The 23,258-nt window shown below is 46.7% G+C and overlaps 1 protein-coding gene across 1 annotated transcript in view; it reads right to left on the minus strand.

Annotated features, from left to right (window-relative positions):
- Positions 1 to 6,563: 6,563 nt before the first annotated feature.
- The window catches only part of LOC127584088 (A disintegrin and metalloproteinase with thrombospondin motifs 7-like), a 169,218-nt gene continuing 152,523 nt past the window's right edge, over positions 6,564 to 23,258 (minus strand). The window contains exons 22-24 of the mRNA XM_052040647.1: positions 22,032 to 22,178; positions 21,030 to 21,189; positions 6,564 to 8,298 (exon numbers count right to left, since the gene is read on the minus strand). Of these exons, the coding sequence (XP_051896607.1) occupies positions 8,141 to 8,298; positions 21,030 to 21,189; positions 22,032 to 22,178 (465 nt within the window). The 3' untranslated portion in view covers positions 6,564 to 8,140. The remainder of the gene's footprint in view (positions 8,299 to 21,029; positions 21,190 to 22,031; positions 22,179 to 23,258) is intronic.

Below are 23,258 nucleotides of genomic sequence, written 5' to 3' on the forward strand. Positions count from 1 at the left end.
CGTTTCTACCTCTCTCCTTTAAGGTGCTTCTGGAAGCTCAACTCTCTGACCAAACCCACGATGACCTGTTCCAACATCTCCTGGATGCCCTGTGAATCACTGCAATCCTTTGCTGAAACAGCTAGAAATAACTTGCATGTATACAGTGCCACCAGTGTAGAAATACATCTCAAGTTACCTCACAAGAAAGCGTTAACAAAAATTGACACCAATTCATACAAGGGAATGTCAGAGCAAATGACCAAAAGCTCAGTCAAAGAGTTGGGTTTACTGTTCTTAGCCCAGGTAAGAGTTCTGTGCAGACACAGGAGACTGCAAATGGTGGAACTTGGAGCAAAAATTGAGCTGCTGGAGGAACTCAGCAGGTCAGGCAGCATCTGTGGAGGGAAATGGACAATCGACCTGAGACGTCAACTGTCCATTTCCCTCCACAGATGTTGCCTGACTGTGGAGTTCCTCCAGCAGCTTGTTTTTTTTTGCTTGAGAACGCCATGTAGCAATGAGAAAGCAGTGGAGAATGACTGTCAGATTAGGAGAGGTCACACCTAGGCTGTCATATGATCGACGGGTGAGACAGTGGAGGATGCAACGCCAGTAGTCCCTCAAACAAGCAACAATCACGGCACAAAGGAAAGGAAGGTGAAATTCTCCGAAGCAGATCTGTCTGTTCACTCCACACAGAGCCTTTTAAGAATTTAACTTCTTATTTTCTGCTACAGCCATTACTCCAGTGATTCCTGATAAATGAATTTCCTGTGCGGTGATGTCAGACCAAAGGGTTTTACGGCAGAAGTTTCTTGTAATGAGCACCCCCACACCCAACCCTGCATCATTGTCTTTTCACCCTCAGCATGATGGTTGAGAGCTGGAGGAACCTGCTGTGGCCCCTAAACTCCATGAGAAAGGTAGCCTGTTGTTAGAAACTCACTCTCTGATTTAAGAACTTAGAAAGTACCAACAACCAATATATTGTGCTTGATTGGGACCTTTCCTCTTCCCTACCTGATCCCTACATTCCTTATTCCTTAGAATTTTGGACACTATCAGTCACAGCCTTGAGTCCACTCCACAACTCTCTGGAGAATTCCAAACATTCACAACCAGAGTGAAGGGATTTCTCCTCCCCTCTCTCCTAAATGGCTGCCTCTTTATCCTGAGACTCCGTCCATTGGTTCAAGATAAAAACAGAAACATAAACAAGAAACCATTCAGCCCTTCAAGCCTGCTCTGCCTTTCATGGCTGACCCTCTCCCTCTCTCTCAATGCCATTTCCCCACTCCTTCCCCATGCCACTTGACAGCTTCATAAATGGAAATATATCCAACTCCTTCTTAAATATAATCAGTAAGCTAGTGTCCACATGTGGTAGAAAATTTTACAAATTCACCTCTCTCTGGGATTTCTCCTCATCTCAGTTCCTAAACAACTTACCAGAGAAACCACTCGTTCTTTGCCAACACTCAGAATGGCTCCAGGCTGAAGATTCAGCACATCACTGCTGAGGAAGTTTCATTCTCCCACACACCCTCTTAAACAGGAGATTGGACCCAAATGATTCACATTGGTTGCACCTGGGAATGGGATTATCCTCACTGACTGACAGCTGCTGCTATAAATCACAGGTGCAGTGTGATTTGCTCTGGACTAAATGTGCTTCAGTGCATTCACTGCACTGAGGGAACCTCTTATGTAAAAGTGGTATGTTCAGGTACTGGAATGCTCCATGCTCGACAAGATTGGAAACCTGCATAGTTGTCACATAGTTGTATTCAAATCCTCTGTCCTGTCAAGTGCTGCTGGAAGGTCATCAACTCAGTGAAGGATGCCCTTTGGTCTGCCCAAAACTTGTCGGTCTCCCAGCACAGCAAGATGTCTGTAAGGGAATACCGCTGACTGGCACAGTCCAGGCTGCAGGAGTACGTGCTGAGGGACGCACTGAAGCTCGGTGCAGCCGATGCAAAGGCTCTGTGGGGAAGGACTGCAGACTGGGCTCCTTCCACTGCCGCACATGGAGGGGCTGAGTCGGGCGGGGAAGCCCCTCGAACAATGAAAGGGGGCATCACCTCGGGGCCACGTTAGTGGCAATGGTGCTGTGTTCGTTTGTGTGTTTTTTTCCTCTTTTAAGTTTTACACTACTGAATAAATGTTAAGCTTTTGTATTTTGCACTGATTTCTTCCTTTGTATATACTTTTTATTATGAATAAAGTTTATTTTTGAAATTAAAAAAACAGTCCCGTTTGGATGGACCTTGTGTGATCCTATGAAGATCTTTAAAAGTGTGAATCGGTTGCAGTGGGGTAGATATTCGGTTTCCAAAACCAGGAGCCATAGACATCAAACAGTCCCAGCAAGTGAATTCAGGAGAGCATCCTGCACTCAGAGAGTGTGGAGGATGAGGGGTGGGGTTGGGGGTGGATGAGAGGAGGGAGGGGGTTCACCCCCACAGGCAGTGGTTGAGGCAAGCAGCAGAGATCCTGGGGAGGAGAGGCTGGATAAAGGTGGAGGAGGTGAGATGAGGAGGGGTGGGAGGGGTTTGTGTGAAGCCTAGGCATGGAACAGATGGGCTGAATAGCCTGTATCTATGCTGTAAATTCTATGAATGGTTGACCTTTTGGGTCAATACCCGGCATCAAGACGAAACGTCGATAACCCTCTTCCTCCACAGATGCTGCCTGACCTGCTGAGTTCCTCCAAGCAGTTTGTGTTTTGCTCCAGATTCCAGCATCTGCGGTCTCCTGTGTCTTCAGCAAAACCTGACCTCTCGTTCCTTGTTCCTGCTGAGACCATGTAACCCTGCCCTGGGTACACAGACTGTCCGTGCCCTCAGACAAGATGGCACTGTGTCCATTGTCACTGTGCACTACTGAAGTCAAGTCAAGTTTATTGTCATGTGCACAAGTACAGTGAGGTGCAGGTACAGTGAAAAACCTGCTTGCAGCAGCATCACAGGCACGTAGGTACAGACAACACACAGAATATAAATTACACCAGTGAAAAAAAGACTGTGCAAAATAAGACATCAGTGCAAAACAAAAACACCATCAGAGACGTCCAAGGCAGTGCAAGAGGTGGTCCGTCGTGCTCTGTTGCTGAGGTAGGGTTAGGGTTGCAGGGTCAAGGTTCCATCTGTATCACCCACGTTTCATCGTCCCTTCATCATCACTGGGTCTAAATCCTGGAACTCCCTCCCCAACAGCAACGTGGGAGAAGGCCATTTTACTTCCCCCGGCACCGCACCCCCCACCCCATTCCCACACCTCGCCCCATTCCCACACCTCGCCCCATTCCCACCCCCCCATTCCCACCCCCCCCATTCCCACCCCCCCATTCCCACACCCCCCCCATCCCCACACCCCCCATCCCCACACCCCCCCCATTCCCACACCTCGGCCTCCTCCACTGCCAGGGGATGCCAGACGCACACCGGGGGACCAGCACCTCATATTCCGCCCGGGTAGCCAACACACATTGAGTTCTCCAATTTCAGGAGGTCCCCCCCCCCCCCGTTCTTTTCTCTCTCCTTTCGATCCAGCCAGGTCCTCTCACACACACCCAGCCCCCTACCATCATTTCTTTCCCCTCTCCCACCTACACCTGCCCGTCACCCACACACTCCTCCCACTGGCCTCCCTCCCCCTCTGTTCCCATCTGCTCACCATCCCTCCCTCAGCTGGTTAAACTCACCACCTTCCTTATCAGATTCCATCATCTGAAGCCCTTTGTTGTCTGCACATCACCTCCCAGTCACTAACTTCACCCTTCCCTCCCCCACCTGACTCCATCCACCTATTCCCCCCTCACCTGGATCCACCCATCACCCTCCTCACCTGGATCCACCCATCACTTGCTACCTTTCACTCCATCCCTTCCCCTCACCTCTTTATACTATCCCCCTCTACTCTTTCAGTCCTGATGAAGGGTCTTGACCCAAAATGTCAACTGTCCATTTCCCTCTATAGACGCTGCCTGACCCGCTGAGTTCCTCCAGCAGCTTATTTTTTTCCCCTCACTAGTGGGACTGCAACAGTTTAAGAAGGTGCCCCCCTCCCCCCATTTTCTCAAGGGAATTTAGCAATGGGTAGTAAATGCTGGTCTTGCCTGCAATGTCTCGATCCTGAGAAAATGAAGACAAGAATCAGTCCGGAGACGTGCCCTGGAGAGGTGTGTTTGGCAACACGGGCTGCTGCCGGACCTTCTCACTGCACTTCGGGTGTGACTGGATTCAGAAGCCTGGCCTCGATGTAGGCGTGACCTACATCACAGGTAACACAAAAAGAAACAACTTGCATTTATATAGAACCTTACACAACCCCAGGATGTTCCGAAGCATTTTACAGCCAATGCCATATGTATTATGGCATTCCGAGTGTTGCGATGTAAGGACTGCAGCAGATCCCATACAAACAGCAAGATAATCGGTACAATTGAAGAGCATAAAAACTGACGGTCTTGAAAATCTGAAATGCTGGGAAGACCCCAACAGTCAGGCAGCACTGTGGCTAAGCTGCTTCCCTTGGTGGGTGAGTCCAGGACTAGAGGGCACAGTCTTAGAATTAGAGGGTACCCGTTTAGAACAGAAATGAGGAGAAATTTCTTTAGCCAGAAGGTAGTGAATTTATGGAATTCTTTGCCACATACAGCTGTGGAGGCCCGATCACTGGGGGCATTTAAGGAGGAGATTGATAGGTATCTAATTAGTCAAGGTATCAAGGGGTATGGGGAAAAGGCCAGAAATTGGGGCTAGATAGGAGCAGATTCGATGGGCCGAATGGCCTACATCTGCTCCTTTGTCTTGTGAGCACCTGTGGAGAGAGAAACAGAGTTAAGGCTTCAGGTTGACAACCTTCCATCAGAACCTGTTGTAGTTGTGAACTGAGCGATAAAGATTGATACTGGGAAATGATTGTCCTTCTCAAGTTCCAAGGAGCAGTTCACATCTTCAGCTTAAAGCAACACCCAAAAGCCTCACTCAGCACTGCCCCTCCAACGGTGTTGGGTCCCCTCAGTGCTGCCCCTCTGACAAGGAGGCACTCGTCGATATTGCCCTGGTAGCTCTCATTGTCTAGTCAGCGGTATTAATGCAATCTAAGGAACAGTGAACTTTCCTATTTCTGCAAAACAAATTATTACTTTGCTTCTTTCAAAATTTTAAGGAAACGTTCTTTGTACTTTTCATGAAATCCCACTCTCTGTTCATTCATTTACTTGATCACACCCCAGAATGCAAGAGGAGAAATCAAACTGGATCTGTTTCACTTCCTTGTTAAAACATTTACCAAACCCCAAGCTTTCTTGATGTCATGCCAGATATTTCTGAAAGCTTCTCCTGAAGTCGGCACTGCTTCCGTCCAGGCTGATCGGGGAAATGGAGTGGTCGAGTGAGCTAAAACAGATTGCATTACCATTGGTCAGGTTATAAATGCGGAAAGGCTTCACAAGTGGTCCCTTAAGACCTCTGTGAGTGCACACACAATTGGTTTTCCAGGAGTGGGTGTGTAAAGACTCAAAGGTTTTCCTGTGTTGTGAGGGAAGTTCTGCGATTGCAAACCTACACTGGGCACTGATCCAGCCTTCTGCCACTCAAATCCCACACTGCACATCCCCGTAACCCCCTCCAGCCCTGCAACTCTCCAACCTCCCTGCGCTCCTCCAGTTCTGGCCTTCTAATCATCCCTCAAATTTAATAACTCTGCCATTGGCAACCCCGAGCTGGTGAGGTCCTGAGCTCTGGAATTCCCTCTCCAAACCTCTCCGCTTCTCCACTTTTAGACACTCTTTAAAGCTTACCTCTTTGAACAAATTTCTTGTCACCTGTGCTGATATCTCCACACCCATCTCAGTTTTATCCAAACCTTGAGACATCTTTATCAAGGTAAGGATCCAAGGCAAACACAATTTGCTGTCATTTTCCAGCAGCAGTGGAGAGTTAAGTGGGGGCAGGCAACCAGCATTTAATTTGTAAAAGTTGCAGTTACACTGCTAAAGGAATATCCTATAAACAGCGAGACAATGATTTTCTAGAAGGGTTCAATTTCCACATTTGCTGTTCACTTCCAGCTTGGAGATGAGCAGGGCTCAAAGCTGAACATCCATCCACTGGGTTTGCAAGGAAGAGACTCTAAAGCAATGGATTCAACATCAGTAACACTCAATCATACAGCACCATTCATGGAGCTCCACTGAAGCAACTGGTCTGTGTGGAGTTTGCATGTTCTTCCTCTGATCCTGGGTGCTCCAGTTTCAAAGCCGTGTGATTTGGAAGATTAATTGGCCACTGTAAATTGCCCCCAGTGTGTAGGTGGAATCCGGAGGGTGTGGAGGGGAATGTGGGGGGAATAGAATGGGATTAGTGTACATGGGTGCTTGATGGTTGGCATGGACTTGATGGGCCGAAGGGCCTCTTCTGCAGCTGAATGACTCTAAGGCAACAGCTCACCAACAAGAGCAATAAGAAATGGGCAATAAAAGCTGGCCAATCATAGCCATGTCGAAGGAGACAATAAAAAATCCCTGTTACTAAATCCTCAGGCACAAAATCAATCTCCAACAATTAGGCCAAAGGTTTTGATAAAACAAGTTTAATAAAAGAACCGTAAACGTATAAAAGTTGCCTGAACACTGAACTCATCATCCTGACTTAACATTCAAACTGCAGGCAAGTCTCCAGCAGTCCCCTGGGACACAGCAACATGGACACAGCAACATGGACACAAGATCTCTTGCCCAGCGAGGACTCAAATGGAACACCGGCGAGGGGCGTTCTCTGTTAGTTGAGAAGCTGGGGAGGCTTTGAGCTTGTCCTTGTTAAATGAGCATATCAGAGCTGGAAAAATAATTTTGTGCCATTTCCTTTTGCGTTTAGATTTAGCGTTAAGCATTTCCAGATTTGGTACAACCCAGGTCAGAGGCAGAGTGAAATTTCTTTCCCTCTTCTCACTCATTCTGCTTCAGGCAGTGCAGGGCTAGAGCTGCTGCCTCACAGCTCAAGTGACCCAGCTTCAATCCTGACCTCGGGTGCTGTCTGTGTGGAGTTTGCACGTCTTCCCTGCGACCGCGTGGGTTTCCCCTGGTTGCTTCTGTTTCCTCCCACGTCCCAAAGTTGTGCCGGGAGGTTAAATTGGTCACTGTAAATTGCCCTTAGTGCAGTTAGGTTTGAAACAAATCAAGGGAGCATTGATGAGGAGGTGAGAGTGAATCAGTTCCAGGGGTACAGGGAAATAAAGAGGGGGATGGGATTGAAGGGATTACTCTGCTGGCACGGATTACATAGCCTCCGTTTGTCTTGTATGTCTTAAACTCAAACCTGGAAAGTATATGGACAGAATATAAAAAAAAGATTCCATTTTAATGCTGCCCCAGGAAAGTATACACTAGAGACTCAAACATCATCAACAGCTGTTTGACATGACCCTCGTTGCAATAAGAGAGTGTTCATTTCCGTAGTAACATACTCACACACACACGTTACTCAGTACAGAGATCAGTGTGGCCTGTGTCCTGTTGTGATAGGTATAGGTTGTACAATGCTTCTTAAGTATTAGCACCACAGTTCTGTTTCCAGAATAATGTACATTAATCAGAATGATAAATGCTCAACAAAAACTTCTGTAAGTTGAAAATAGGTTTCATATAAAAAAAACGTTCAAGTATGAAAAGATTCTGTGCTGTCCGGCAACACCCAGGATAGGTTACAGGGCACTGCTCAGACACAGAGCACCAGGAGACACGTTCATTCTCGCCCATCCCCGAACCACTTTGAAGAGACGGCTGAGGTCGTGTTGTCAATGGGAAAGTGTCATTCTTCAAACTTTGGAGCACCATTTACTTGAAAGGACATGTGTAACTATAGCAACCATGGGCCTCAGGCCTTATCCTGCAACCTCAACACTGTAAAATCTTGGCTTCAATCAACAGTTAGGGTTGTTGTCCTGTTAAATGGTTGCATGAACAAGAATACTGAAAGAATGTCTCTCTCATTTATATATACATAAATATTAAAAAACTCCAGATTTCAGTGTTTTCTTACATATCTTTTTCCTGAATTGCTTTTGTGCCTTTCAGTCCCTGTAATACTTTCTCCTCGTATCGTTATTTTCTTAAAAGTTTCTTGTTTGCTGCATTGCATTCCAGGTCCGCTGCTCATCTCCGTGAGATGCGCTCATTGCCGCGGTCTCTTGTTCCATGTCGTTGGCACGTTTTGCAGCACTGTGCCCGGACGGTCTGAAGGTAACATCGGTCCAAAAGCTTCAGCGTCTGGCAGAAGGTGAAGGTCAGCCGATCTCGCTCACAGGTGTAACCTTAGCGAGGAAAGGTACAGGTAAAGACGCCTATTAGTGAACAGTCGTCAGCTTGCTGTCCCTATCTCCCTTCAGATCTCCCATCCCTGGGCTACAGCTTCACTGATTCCCCTGTGGTTGGGAGCCCATCCAAGTGTCCATGTTGTGTCATGATACCTGAACAACATCGATCACGTGAAGGGTTTTGACAGAGTTCAGAACTGTTTCTGGTGATTAGAGGGCTGCGCTAATAATCAGCGCATACTCCTGCTCTTAAACTGTCCAGGTAACATCTGTTCTCACACCTGCTCCACACAACAGCAGACAAATGTATAACATAAAGATTTACAAGTGGATGGAATGGGTCTGTTCCTGAGTAGTGTGCACTTCCAGAAGTATATAGAATTATGAGAAGCATAGATAATGTAGATAGAGTCTTTTTTCCTAATACTAGAGGGCGTAGATTTAAGGTGAGAGTGAGAAAGTTGAAAGGAGATGTGCGGGGCAAATTGTTCACACAGAGAGTGGTGGGTGCCTGGACCGTGCAGCCAGCAGTGGTGGTGAAGCAGATACAATAGCAACATTTATGAGGCATTTAGGGGAATATACCATGTGCAAGCAGAAGGGATTAATTTAAATTGGCATCATGATCTGCACAGGCATTGTGGGCCGAAGGCCCTGTTCCCGTGCTGTACTGTTCTATGTTCCATGAACGATGGAGCTGAAACCAGTACCTGAGCTGGAAAAGCCCTCACCCCCGCCCAATACTTCAATGGACACCTTGTTCTGTCGCCCATCATGAAGGATGTTGGATCTTCCACTGACCCCTCAGTAAGTCTCCAACAGAAGAGGCCTGATGTTGAAAGCAATGGTGTTGAACCCACCCAAAATGGGTGCATGGGCTGTGCTGAGTTGTTGATCCGGAAGGGGAAGCTGATGGCTTCTACAACTAACAACAAGCTGGGGATTAGCTCCTAATGGAGTCCTGCAGGAATGATTCCAATGGGAAGGCATCAACAAATATCAGGACTGGACTATGAGGTCCTCCTCCCATGGTTGAATAGTCTGTTCACACTCATTTCCCAAGTGGAGGGTGATCACTGGGGTGGGGAAAGAGAACTAAATCTGTGGAACCTACAATAAATAGTTGTGGGATATTGTGCCTGAGTTGTCCATGTTAGTGTTTCTGCTCCTCCCACCTCAGACTCGGTTCCTCTCTCCTTCATCCATTTATCCTGTTTTCCCTCATCTGTTTATCCCGTATCTCTGCTGCTCACCTCAGCCACTCTCCGCCCCGCATTTCCCCCAAATTCTCTCCTGGATTTATTTGTAGAAATGGCCCCTTGTTTACGTCTCATTGAAAGTGGAAGAACTTTCCGTTCATCCACCCTGTCCAACCCCTTTGCAATCTCAAATCATTCCCCCATCTCACTCCTCAGTCTTCACTTCACCAGAGAAGAAAGCCCCAGCCTGTTCAAAGTAACAAGGGAAGAGATGAGGACCACCTCACACCTCCCTCCAAGCCTGATCCAACATCACGGTGCATTTGTCTATCTCCTTCAGACATCCCATTACTCCGCACAGCTTTGTCATTTCAAGTCTGTGACTGTCAGCCTCAAATAAGAGTCAGGAGACAGAGAAAGGGGAGACTCATGAAAAATAAACTTCAGCAGTAGCATGAGATGATAACGAACTGAAGAGGCCATACTTTTCATTTCAATGGGTTCCTCTTTTTGGGAACTCCAGGAGAATAAGCAAGACACCGGCAGGATGTACTGGGCGGAGCAAGTGGCTCGTTGATGGGAAAGGGATGAGTTCTCGTCCCCGGTACATAGCTCATTTACACGGAGCTTCAGTCCCACGTCAACAACTAATTCTTGCTCCAGTGGAACAACAAACGGTGGATCTTATTGAATGGCGGAGCAGGCTCGACGGGCCGGATGGCCTCCTCGTGCTCCTGTTTCTGATGTTCTTATTTCAATTCAACAGCCTTGATTAAATCAACCCCCACCTTTCCGTGGACCAGAGAACACATCTACTCTGTGCAATCTCTCCTCATACACTAACTTTGTGAGCCATGGTACACATTTCAAATCCAATGACACACTCCTTTGAAAGGCAATACATTCTGTCTGAGATGCAGAGCTGAGAACTGTCTGAGACTGACCAGGCCTTTGTTTAGATGTGGAAAACCTCACTCCTCTTTACAGTTCCCTTTAAGAAAATCTGAAAGGGACTGTGACCTTGGAAGTAAATCTCTCGTTGACCAGAGGCAAGAGCTTTGAGTTCAGCACTTGAACTAGAATGACCTTTAAATAGATGCAAGAGGTCACGAGTCCGCATGACCTTGTGGTATTAGTTTGTGCATCATCAAGGGACTTCAAGGGTTCCAGTGGAGTCTGGCTTTTAATGATTTTATTTTACCCTGTGAAATAGTTATTACAAAACGTGACCAGAGATGGGGAGCAGATGTTTCTTTCATCACTCCCATGGAGAGCTGGGATTATACAAGCTGAGACCACTGGATATCTCATTGGGACACACAGACGTTAAAAGGATCGACAAGTCGAACTAGCTGTGTGCCCCATAGTTACATAACCTCTTCTCAGATCACTGCAATTATGCTAAGCAAGTTATTAATATGCAAACGCTGGCTGTGGGATGGGGGAAGGGTGCCCTCGCCTGACCTCTGCTCAGTGATCCCTCCCCGTCAGAAAGGGGTAAGCACAGACCGAGGGAGCAGTGAGCACTCCCAGGCACTGTCTCCTGCAGCTGGGTAGCTAATTGAGACTGAGGGGTAGGATTCGTCCCCAACTGTAAGGTTTTCCACAGCTAAACAAAGGCCTGGTCAGTCTCAGCTCTGTGTCTCAGACAGAACATATTGGCCTTCAAAGGAGTGTGTCAGGAACAGCTACTTTCCTGCAACCATCAGGATCTTGAACCGACCTGCACAACCATAACCCTACCTCAGCAACGGAACACGACGGACCACCTCTTGCACTGCCATGGACTTGTATTTGGTTGTGTCTTTGTTTCTTCAGCTAAGGTCTCGTTTTGGACAGTCCTTGTTTTCACCACGTGGTATAATTTACATTCCGTGTGTGTCTGAACCTATGTGCCTGTGGTGCTGCAGCAAGCAAGTATTTCATTGTACCTGTACCTCACCGTGCTTGTGCACATGACAATAAATTCGACTTGACTTGAATTTAAAATGTTCCCATGGTTCACAAAGTTAGTGTATGAGGAGTGACTGCACAGAGTAACAGTGTGATATCAGAAACACGCAGAACTCTGCTTGTGAAACTCCAGACCCTGACATTCAGAAGCAGAGTTCAGTGTGCAGACATTTCCATGCTGTGTGTTCAGCGTGCAGAGGGCGAGTTCCAGCTTAAACTCAGGGCTGGGGTGGTTGTGGTGTGGGGGAGGGGTTGGGGTGGCGTGGGACAGGGTTTGGTGGTGGGGGATGTGGGGGAGGGGATAGTCAGGTGTGTAGGGGTGTTAGTGGGGGAGTGTGGGACGGGGTGGTGTGGGGAGAGGTTGGTGGTGGGGGCTAAGGGTTGTTGGGGGGTGGGGGGAGGCAGTGGTGGGGGGGTGGGGGGAGGCAGTGGTGAGGGAGTGGGGGAGGGGTTGGAGACTTGCACTTCCCCACCCTAACCAGCCCCGTTCCTGGAACTCCCACCATCTGACCTCCTGCCTTCAACCACTTCACCCAGTCAAACTTTGCTCCATCCACGTTTCTAATGTCAGACGCTGGAACCTGAGGACATTCCCTCCCCATGTCCTCCTTTAATGACCCTGCTGGGCCTTGTTTCCAACCTTCTCATGGTCGACCGCCAAGTGCTGTAGGATGCAGTGGGTGGTTGGTGAGCCTGTAGCAGGGGCGGTTGGAGAGGGTGGGGCTTGCTGGCTGGTTAAGGCTGGAGGTGTAAGTCCACACAGAAGGTGTTGGCTTGACTTCAAAGGGCTGCAGATGAATTGAGTTGCCACTGTGCATCGGTCCTTACACACAATGGGTGTCAGACCTTGGAACAAGGCCAAGCTTTCCGAATTCGGGAGCCAGACTAGCTTCGGACTACAAGACCAGCTTACTTTTCCTTCCTCTCTCCTCTCAGCATTTACCAGAAACAAACAACGTCATCTTAGGGTCAGAGTGGCCAAACAACAAACCAAGAAATCTAAACTAAAGCCATTTTCCAATAATTTGCACTGGCAGTTTCCCAACTTTCCTTCCAACACAGTTTCCAACTCAATTACTCAAATGTTAAAAGCAATCCAAAACAATTCCCCCTGCCCCCCCCCACTCCAATCTGACCAGGGGCTCTTGTGCAATGATCTTGTTTTCAAAGCTTCGGACAGCTCAGTCTGATCCCAGTTCTCACAGTCTCTCCACCCCACTTCCGTAGGTTCACTTCCACTCGAGAAATCCACTTTGGACCGAACTCTGGACTGAATAATTCATACCAATCTTTCTTTTGAATGATTAAATGTCCACTGTCGGTTAAATTGGACATACAATGGTGGATTATTTTAACCTAGTTCATCACTGGGTCAAACTAGCTGCCCAATTTATGGGGCAGGCCCCTGATCCAATTACTTCAGTTCCCATTGCGATGTCTCAGTTGAAATGTTCCACCATTGTCTGTAACTGAATAGACTCAAAGGACAGAATGGCTTTCTTCTGTTGTGTGGTTCTTTGTAACTCAAAATGTTTGAATAGTAAATATATACATACAATTTATATATACACAAATAAAAAGTGTCATAAGATAGGGCTGCACAAACAAACCCTTGATTAATGTTTTAAGAGGTACCAGTCATGCTGTAAACATTTGCATTCTCAATGGATCCCATGCTGTTCAAAGATTAACTAAACTTCACTGGAGTCGATCAAAGTTAGCATTACAAAATTACACGTATGAGTCACCTAACTGAACAAATACAGCAGCTAACTACATAGTTAATGAGCATGTTATCATTTCAGGTTCAAACTGAGCCAGACTGGAGCAAGGAACATGCACTGGCATCTAAGACATGATGAATAATCTCACATGATAGATTTCAACACTTAATCTCAGCACATTTCACTATCTCACCGCTGGCATTTTTCCTGAAGTCTGGCACTGATTCAAACAACAATCTTCTTTTATGTAGCACCATTAATGTAGCAAGTATCCTAATGGCCTCAGGGAACTGATTATCAAACAAATATTTACAGCAAATACAAAAATTGATGTTAGGTAAAGAGATGAGTTTTAAAAAGCATTTAAAAGAAGAATCAGATGGAGAGGTGACAAGATTTAGCGAGTGAACTCTGGAGTTCAGAGCCTCAGCAGCTGAAGGCATTGGTCAATAAGAGTGCATTAAATAAAACTAGGAATGGTCCGGGGCAGGAGGAGCAAAGGAGGACTGGAAAGTCAAAGTCAAGTTTATTGTCAGATGCACAAGTCCATGTGTGCACAGGTGCAATGAAAAACTTACTTGCAGCAGCATCACAGACACATAGCATCAGAGAAGCAGCATTCACAAGAGAAACGTAACAAACATAAATTTTGCACATTTTTTTACAAGAAAGAACACAATTAGAACAAAAAAAGTCCATTGTAGTGCAAAGTGGCCATAGTGTTGTTACACTGAAGTAGTGAGTAGGGTTGTGCAGGTTGTTTCAAGAACTGAATGGTTGAAGGGAAGTAGCTGTTCTTGAACCTGGGTGTGTGGGACTTCAGGCTTCTGTACCTCCTGTCCGATGGTAGCTGCGAGAAGATGGCACGGCCCAGAGTGTTTAAAATGAGGGAGGAAGGGATTTAAACGTGACGTACAGGAAGCACAGAATGATGAGATTTGGGAACTTGTATTTTAGCTGAGCTCGTTTACAGAGGATGGCAGGTGGGACGCAGGGAGAGGTTGGACAATGGAAAGGCGTTGATGTAGGTCCAAGCAGCAATTAGCTGAGGCAGTAGGAGATGTCAGGAAAGAGTCATAGAGTTATACAGCATGGAAACAGGCCCTTCAGCCCAACTGGTCCATGCTGACCAAGATGCTCCATCCAAGCTAGTCCCATTTGCCAGCGTTTGGCCCATAACCTTCTAAACCTTTCCTATCCATGGACCTGTCCAACTGCCTTTTAAAAGTTGTTATTGTACCTGCCTCAACCACTTCCTCTGGCAGCTCATTCCACACAGATACCACCCTTTGTGTAAAAAGGTTATCCCTTAAGTTCCTATTAAATCTTTCCCCTCTCACCTTAGACCGGTGCCCTCTAGTTCTTGATTCCCCACCCCTGGGAAAAAGACTGAGTCCATTCACTCTAAGATCTTACAATAACTTGGAATAATTCCACTCATCTCCAGTTCCTTCCCAAAGGCTCAAACATGGTGATATCCAAAGAAAATATTTAATCAATTAAATGAAGTGAGCTGTAAACGGTGGCACTATCTTTCACCTACAGTTCCACTGGTAACTTTGTTCAACTGGTACACAGTCTGTTTGTCACAGGCAACATTTCTATTAAGATACTGAGTCGTCTGTAATTAAGTACTTGACAACTGGGAAAGTACACTCAAAACGCTGCAGGAACTCAGCAGGCCAGGCAGCATCAATGGAGGGAAATGGACAGTCGACGTTTCAGGTCAAGACCCTTCATCTGGACTCAAGAAAAAGTACACTGCTTAACACCTTTTTGGGTAACTTGCTGGCTATTTAATGTTTAAAGAAAGTCTTGCATTTCTATAACCACATTATGACTCACAGGTTTATGCCTGGGAACGTGTTACAGCCACTGAGAATGTGAATAGGATTGTGGTTTAATGGCTCATCTTAAAATGTCACCTCTGGCATTACAGAACTGCTCTTGTACAGCACTGAAGTATGAGCTGGATTCTACCTTCAGCTCTATTGTCTGGGAACTAAATCCACAAACATCTGACTCAGAGGCTACGGTAGCTGACACTATTGAAACTCCGGGAGCCGCCTGGATGGTAACAGAGATAATGCAGTAAGTGTTGTGTGACACAGTGGTTGATAATTACCCTCAGTAAGAACAACAAAAGGGGAGACGTCTCCCTGATCTAACAAACTGAATGTTATTGGCAACTAATGGGGTTGTTGCTTGGCTAGATATCTGTGGAACAAGGATAAATCAGTGACTGTGTTGGGAGTTCTAGTAGCAAGTTAATGAGCTCCCTATCATTTTAACACAGAACCGTGTCTGGAGAGAATCCATCTGATTATCCCTGTGCACTTTAGATGGAACAGAGGTTGTGGAGTGTTGACATGAGGAGACGAGGGGATTAACTGCACACAGTAGAAATGCTGCCTTATTTAGGTCCAATTTCATCACTTTCTGCCTCAGTTCTGCACTTATTCCCCAAATGCTCATAGAGGGCAGCATAGTGGCACCCCTTGCAGAGTTCCTGCCTGACAACTCCAGCGACCCAGGTTTGATCCTGACCCCCAGTGCTGTCTGTGTGGTGTTTGCACGTTCTCCCTGACACCCTGAGTGCTCCAGTGTTCTCCCACATACCAATGAGGTACGGGGTTGGTAGGTTCCTTGGCTACTGCCAGTTGTCCTGTGTAGGTGAGTGGTAGAATCTGGGGAGAGTTGGTGGGCATGTGTGGAGGAGAAAAATGGGACTAGTGCAGCATTAATATGGGTGGGTGCTGGGTGGTCGGCACAGACTTGATGGGCCGAAGGGCACTTCCATGTTGTGTCTCTCTATGACTCAGTCAAAGTCGAGTTTATTGTCATCTGTACATGTGTGCACAGGTGCAATGAAAAACTTACTTGCAGCAGCATCACAGGCACAGAGCATCAGATAAGCAGCGTTCACAAGAAAAACATAAATACATATAATCTCTACCTCTGCTCTCCTCTCCCAGTTTGGTTTCTATCGCTGCTCTGCTCTCCCAGAAACCCCACTGTCTGTGTTGATGGACACTGTGGAGAAGGCCACAATCCCAGCCGCATGTACTCACACACCAGCATCAGGCACACTTTCCCTACAACTTCATTATTTTGCCCTTGACCTCTTAAGGGTGGTGCACTGGAGTCACATCCTCAGAATTGAATCATTCTAATCTCTAAACATGTATAGCTTGACGTTATTCTTTAAAAGATACTTGTATTTAGTCTTGGTTAAACTGAAACCCTGGTCTCCTCTCAGAAATATCCAAAATATCCCATGGGACCATTTCAAGGAGCAGAGGGGGACCTCCCCAATATTCCTGCAACTTTTATCCCCCATTAACATCACTAAAATGGATTTGTCTCAGCTGTAGGTGAACGAACCTGAAGACCCACACTCAACGATTCAGGAACAGCTTCTTCCCCTCCGCCATCAGATTTCTGAACGGTCCATGAACCCAAGAACACTACCTCGTTATTCCTCTTTTGCACTATTATTTATTTTTGTACCTTATAGTAATTTTTATGTCTTGCACTGTACTGCTGTCGCAAAACAACAAATTTCATGACATATTTCAGTTATAACAAACCTGATGTCTGTGAGAAGGTCGGGTTCTATTCCCCGATTGTCCAACTCATGTAGGTGTTCACTTGCAATGTAACAATGATTAAACTCAGGGACTGCACCTCAGATACAGGAGCATCGTAACCCTTCAGCTGAAACCCCTCCAGAACTGGTGGTTCAGTAGTCTCTGCAAAAGAAAATCTTCCTTGCTGTTGGGATTTGCTGAGTCCCTTAACACCATCTGGGTTCAGAGCACGGTGCATTCCCCACGGCAGGGTTAGGTTGACATGTAGTCGTTGGTATGTTCTGCCTTGCGAAACACTTCAACCAATCCATGCTGTTATTTTTAATGTGAACCACTTTGTCATTTACTAATAAAGCAGAGTTACATTAATTCAAATTGGGACACAATATGAGATCTGGGCAGCTCAGTCTGTCTTTGTTCTCAACTCTCAGCTCAGTCTCTCTCTCCCTCTCTCTCTGCTCTCAACTCTCAGTTTGGTTTCTGTCTCTGCTCAAATCTCTCAAGCTGCTTTGGCTCAGAGTTAGAAAACAGACTCCTGTTTACACAGAATTTTTCACCAGCCCTACACAACCCACTGCCACACTGTCCCCAGCCCCTGCACCACACACACACAAAGTGTCCCATTCCCCTCTGTGGGAGTAGGTGGGATAGATGGGGTGAGATTCCCAGCCTAGAAATGCAGGTTCTTCACAGCTAACCAAGTACAGTAGATTGAGTGATATTTGATTGCAAGCAAATTCAGGTCATAGGTCAGTGATAATTTTGTGTATCTGATGTAATTTTTAAAAGTTATTTTAACCTTATAACACATTTTGTGAGTAATTGAGTATGAAACTACACAGGCAGTCCCCGAATTACGACAGGGTTCAGTTCCTGAGAACTGTTCCCAAGTCAGAAATAAACAATGGGTGTGGGAGAGGATCCCAGACACAGCTATGAGGGGGGAGTGGGCAGGCGCAGGAAGAGCGACCGCCAGCCAGCCTCGCTGACTCAGTGAGTGAGGAGTGCCCGCTCAGCGCTCCCAGCTCTGCTCGGCTCCACCCCGCCCGCGATTGTTGTGACTCAGGGGTGGGGAAAGACAGCACGGGAAGTACCCCGTTCCCTATAGCCCCACAGCAGCCAGTAAATCCACCCCCATCCATCCTGCCAGTCTCCCAAACGCTTGTTGGTATGAATGGGCTGTCCATGAGTTGGGCGATGGTAACCCGGGGAGGGCCTGTAACACTTTTTAAAATGCACTTATTCATTGTAGTTACTTTTGAATCCTTTATAATTGTCAAGTATTTCTTGAAGGGCACTTGTTTCCCATTCAGATTTCAAATATTTCTGTGTGATGAATACTTACATGTACTGTTATTACTTGTTTTTTATTTACAGATGCACTGTGGAAAGCATCCTATCTGGATGCATCACGGCTTGGTACAGCAACTGCTCTGCCCAAGACCGTAAGAAACTGCAGAGAGTTGTGGACACAGCCCAGTCCGTCACACAAAACAGCCTCTCCTCCATGGACTCTTGTTTGCATTTCTCGCTGCCTCAGGAAAGCAGCCAACATAATCAAAGACTTCACCCACCCCGGACATTCTCTCTTCTCCCCTCTCCCATCGGACAGGAGATACAAAAGCTTGAGAACACGCACCACTAGGCTCAAGGATGGCTCCTATCCCGCATATTCAAGACTCTTGAATGGACCTCTTGTACGATAAAGATGAACTCTTGTTCTCCCAGTCTACCCTGCCGTGGCCCTTGCACCTTATTGTCTGCCTGCACTGCACTTTCTCTGTAACTGTAACACTATATCCCGCATTCTGTAACTGTAACACTATATCCCGCATTCTGTTACCGTTTTTCCCTTTGTACTACATCAATGTACTTACATAGGGCCTGATCTGTATGGACGGCATGCAAAACAAAACTTTTCACTGTATCTCAGTACATGTGACAACAATAAACCACGTTGTTGTGTATGAGATTTCACTATGCACAGATCAACTGCTGTGCTGCCACATATGATTTCATTTTCAAAGTCCTCTACTAGCCGTCAACTGCCTTGGGATGACCCAAGGATGTGTAGGACACCACCTGAGTATCATGCAGGAGAACCTCACATACAGACATCGTTCAGCCCACTCAGTGTGCAGCCACTCTTCCCAAGATTGATGCCGTTAGTCCCATTCACATCCTGTCTCTCCACATCCTACAATTTTTCCTCCAAGTATTTATCACTCCCCCGCCACCCCCCCCCCCCCACAACCCTCACTGTTGCCTTTCGAAGGTCACACGCACTTCCCTCCATCCCGAATGGACTGAGTTTGCTGAGGTCACGCTGGGACTGGTTTTCCTTTTTCTCATGTTGTTCCTTCCTGGGCAAATTAAACCCATTTGTCTGCAGCAGGAGACTAGACAATTAGGTGCTGAAACCTTGTGGCTGTTTTCAACAGCTTTGAGTGTTTTGTTTACCTAATAAAGCACGCCTGAGGTGATGGTCCCATCTCTCTGCCTACTGATATAGAATTCCTTTCAAATATACCTCAGCCTGATTTACAAGTGGCAGCACAAGCCTGGGGTGCTTCCTGGTATTAGATGTAGAGGGAGCTGAGGCAGACAAAGGCTTGTTTATTCAATTCTCATTTATAGAATGATTTACTAACCACAAACAGTGTCCTGAGGGAGGGAAGGATGAGGGCAAGAAGGAGGGAGAGAAAGAGAAGGAAAAGGGAGGGTGGGGGGGGGGGGGGGAAGATAGAGAGAGAGAGAGAGAGAGAGAGAGAAGGGGACACACTCTCAGAGATACTCTCTTCCAGCTGCAACATTCCACCAAAGTTCATTCTGCCCCACTAATCTGCAGTGAGAAATCCTGAACAAACATTTAAGGAACATCAGAAGTTCCAGGATTTAGATCCAAGGACGGTAAAGGAATGGTGGAGTAGTTCCCAGTCAGAATGGGCGATAACTTGGATTGCCCATTGTCCAGTTCTATCAATATTTCTCTCTCACTAAAAACAAGATGATGTGGTATAAACAAGGAAACACTTTGTTAAAAAATACACCCACTATCACGGCAAGGAGTGTCAATGCTGAGAGAAGAAACATCTTTAAATGATTGCACTAATCCCACTAAACTCTTGCACAACAGATAGAACACAGACTTGAACTTGAACATTTTGAGACCCAATGTTCTCAGAGAGAAATGAACCACACACTTGCGTTGCTTTACAGGCAATGAGTGACCTCACTGTGTTAATACAGTATATGCCTGGGAGTCAGAATGAGCATTTCGCTTTTTGAACAGAGGTTATCTCTGAAGAGCTGCGATATTTGGTGTCTTGCTCCAATATCAGCTGTGACCCAGCAGTTACTGCTCTATCTTACTCCTAGTCAGAAGGCTGGTGGTTTGAGCACCACCAAGACGAGATGGTACTACAGAGCAGGCCACAGACCAGGTGCTTGTAATTGGGATTAGTACAGGCAGATACTTGATGTCCGACATGGACAGGGTGGGCGGAAGGGCATTCCTCTGTGCTGTATGGCTCTGTGACCATCTAGGTCGATGCCAAGGGAATAATGCACTGACAAAGTCTTTCAGATGTGATGCTTAACAGCACCTCAGGAGACACAATAGACCCCAAGGGGTTAACTTAAGGAGGATTAAAGAAATTAAAGAGGTTCTCTCAAGGTTCCTTGGGCAATGTTTATCCTTGAATCACAGAATGTCTGTTGTTTATGGGAGTTTGCTGTGCAGATATTTGACTGGTATATAAGATATCTTTATTAGTCACATGTACATTGAAACACACAGTGAAATGCATCTTTTGCGTAGAGTGTTCTGTGAGCAGCCTGCAAGTGTCGCCACGCTTCTGGTGCCAACATAGCATGCCCACAACTTCCTAACCCGTACGTCTTTGGAACGTGGAAGGAAACCAGAGCACCTGGAGTGATGACTATTTACAATGTGCTTCGTTGGATGCAAGACACTGCATCCTTAAAACTAAATCCTTTCTCAGCACCTCAGTACTTCACCTCATTGTAGCAACACTATGACCACTTTGCACTACAATGGAGACAGTTTTGTTTTGTTCTAATTGTGTTCTTTCTTGTACAATTTATGCTTAATTTATGTTTTTCTTGTGAATGTTCTGTCTCTAATGCTCTGTGCCTGTGATGCTGCTACAAGTAAGTTTTTCACTGCACCTGTGCACACATGTCCTTGTGCATTCGACAATAAACTCGGCTTTGCCTTTCTGCCTTGTCTGCTGACTTACTGTGGTCAGTGTTGTTGCACTCCTGCAGGTTACATTTCTGGGTGTTTTCAGGCCAGGGCTCGTGGTCACACTGGTTACTGTCTTCCTCTGCCCGCCCCGTCACTGTGTTTATGCACTTCACCAGACGTCGCTGTATCCCTCCGCCACAGGTAGCAGTGCACTGTTGTGGGGCAGAAATATCCAAAGTTAAAGTTCAGCCGCACCATACTGTCATTCAGACAAGAGTCCACTCGATTGGCCACCCATCCGAAACGGCAAAGATTCACCCCTCCAACACCAGGGCACCTAGACTTCAGTGTGCGTCATCTACAAAGTAGCAACTTACCAAGGCTACTCCGACAGCACCTCCCAACACCCATGACCTCGATCACCAAGAAGAATGAAGACAAAAAACAGAGTTCCTGCGGAACTCACTGTGTCAGGCAGCATCTGTGGAAGGAAATGGACAGCTAACGTTTCGGGTCGAGACCCTTCACCTGGACTGGGTGAAGGTGAGGCGGTGTGGGCCAGGGATTTGGAAGCAGTTAAAATGGTGGAGAGCATGTGAGGGTTCCTGCATGTAGGTGGGAAGGGGCAGGACAAGGAGGGATAAGATAGAGTCAAGGTATGAGGAGATAGGGCAAGAGCAGGCAGAAACAATGGGCCTACCAGGGAAGCCCTGTGCAGCAGGCACATGGGAACACCATCACCCTGCAAGTCTAACCCCCTGACGTAGAACTACATCGGTGCTCCTTCATCATCGCTGGGTCTAAAACCTGGACATCTCGAACCTTCACCACCACTGATTCTTAAGGACAAGTAGGAAGAGGCAATAAATTATGGCCTTTCAAGTTTTGCTTGTATCTCGCAAATGGATAAAAATTATCCACCGGAATTCCTGTGGAGGTATTAGTTTTCACAAAGTGTTAATACTGACAGGGAGGGGAGGGTGAGGATCTGCCAGGGTCACCTCTCCACAGAAATGTTTGGTGCTCCTCACACAGTGCAGACACTCAAGCTCACCTGTCCCCACGAACCCTTCATCCACTTGGTGCAGGGATGGACATTGCACGCCCTGGTGCTGTTCATGCGCAGCATTTCATCACAGTGGCCAAATTCGGGGCACATGACCAGCCTCTCCTGCACGCCTCCACCACAGGCCTTTGAGCACTGCACGAAACACAGAAGGCAAATCCAAAGTACGTCACAATTCATCCATAAATAGCAAATGGCAAACCTTTCACTTCAATACTTTCTTCAACCTCCGTCATAATTCTGACCTCGGAAGAATCTCCTCAGTGACATTTCAGTTTGCCATCTGTTGCTCCCTGCTGCTGTTGGATTAGACTGTTTTAAGCAGTTTTTTAACATGTATAGTGTTTAATACACCACAAGTGGTTGCACAAAGAATGGCCTCTTCCTAGCTTATTGGTTCGTCATCAGGTGAATACATGATTTCTCGTTGGTTGGTTCGGCGACAGGTATCTAATAGGTTTCCTGATTGGACTATTGTTAGCTAAGGAGTACCTCTTATCTCAGGTGTAAAAGGTGTCTTTTTTTTGTTAATCTCTCTTCCCCCACTCCCTGACATCGGCCCCCCTACCCCACCCCCCCCCCCCCCCCCCCCCCCCACCCCCGGCCCTAGCTCATCTTTAGTTCCTTTTGTCTCAGCTCATCTCCCAGTAGTAAAGCTGGTGCCATGTGCTCTGTGACTGTTTCTTTGTTTTAAACTTTTCCAATAAAATTTTGTGAAACACCAAGTTGTTTTCAACTCATTCCTGGACTCCTGAAAGAACCTGTGGATTTGAAAATAACCGGATCCGACACTACCTTATTGGTCAAGTTACTGGTGTAATACCTATCTAGAGAACTAGGCTATTGATCTGGAGACAAGAGATCAAATCCACTGCAGCAGCTGGGAGAGAGGAAAAAAACTACATCTGGAACTGGTGGCTGGTCAAAGTGAAATTGACCAAAAGTCTTTCCAGTCCTGATGCAGGGTTTTGACCTGAAACATCGACAATCCCTCCACCCACAGACCCTGCCCGACCCGCTGAGTTCCTCCAGCGGATTGTTCATTGCACCAGATTTCAACATCTGCAGTTTCTTGTGTCTCTGTTGACCGTAAATCTGTTGTGTGGGAATCGGCTGCTCTGGCGTGGATGTGACCCCCAAGACAACACAGCTGAAGACAAGTTGAGATGGGGAGGAGCCATCAGTAATAACCAACACCTGCCTTTGCTTCATTTC

The sequence above is a fragment of the Pristis pectinata genome, chromosome 28, assembly GCF_009764475.1.
Source record: "Pristis pectinata isolate sPriPec2 chromosome 28, sPriPec2.1.pri, whole genome shotgun sequence".
NCBI lineage: Eukaryota > Metazoa > Chordata > Chondrichthyes > Rhinopristiformes > Pristidae > Pristis > Pristis pectinata.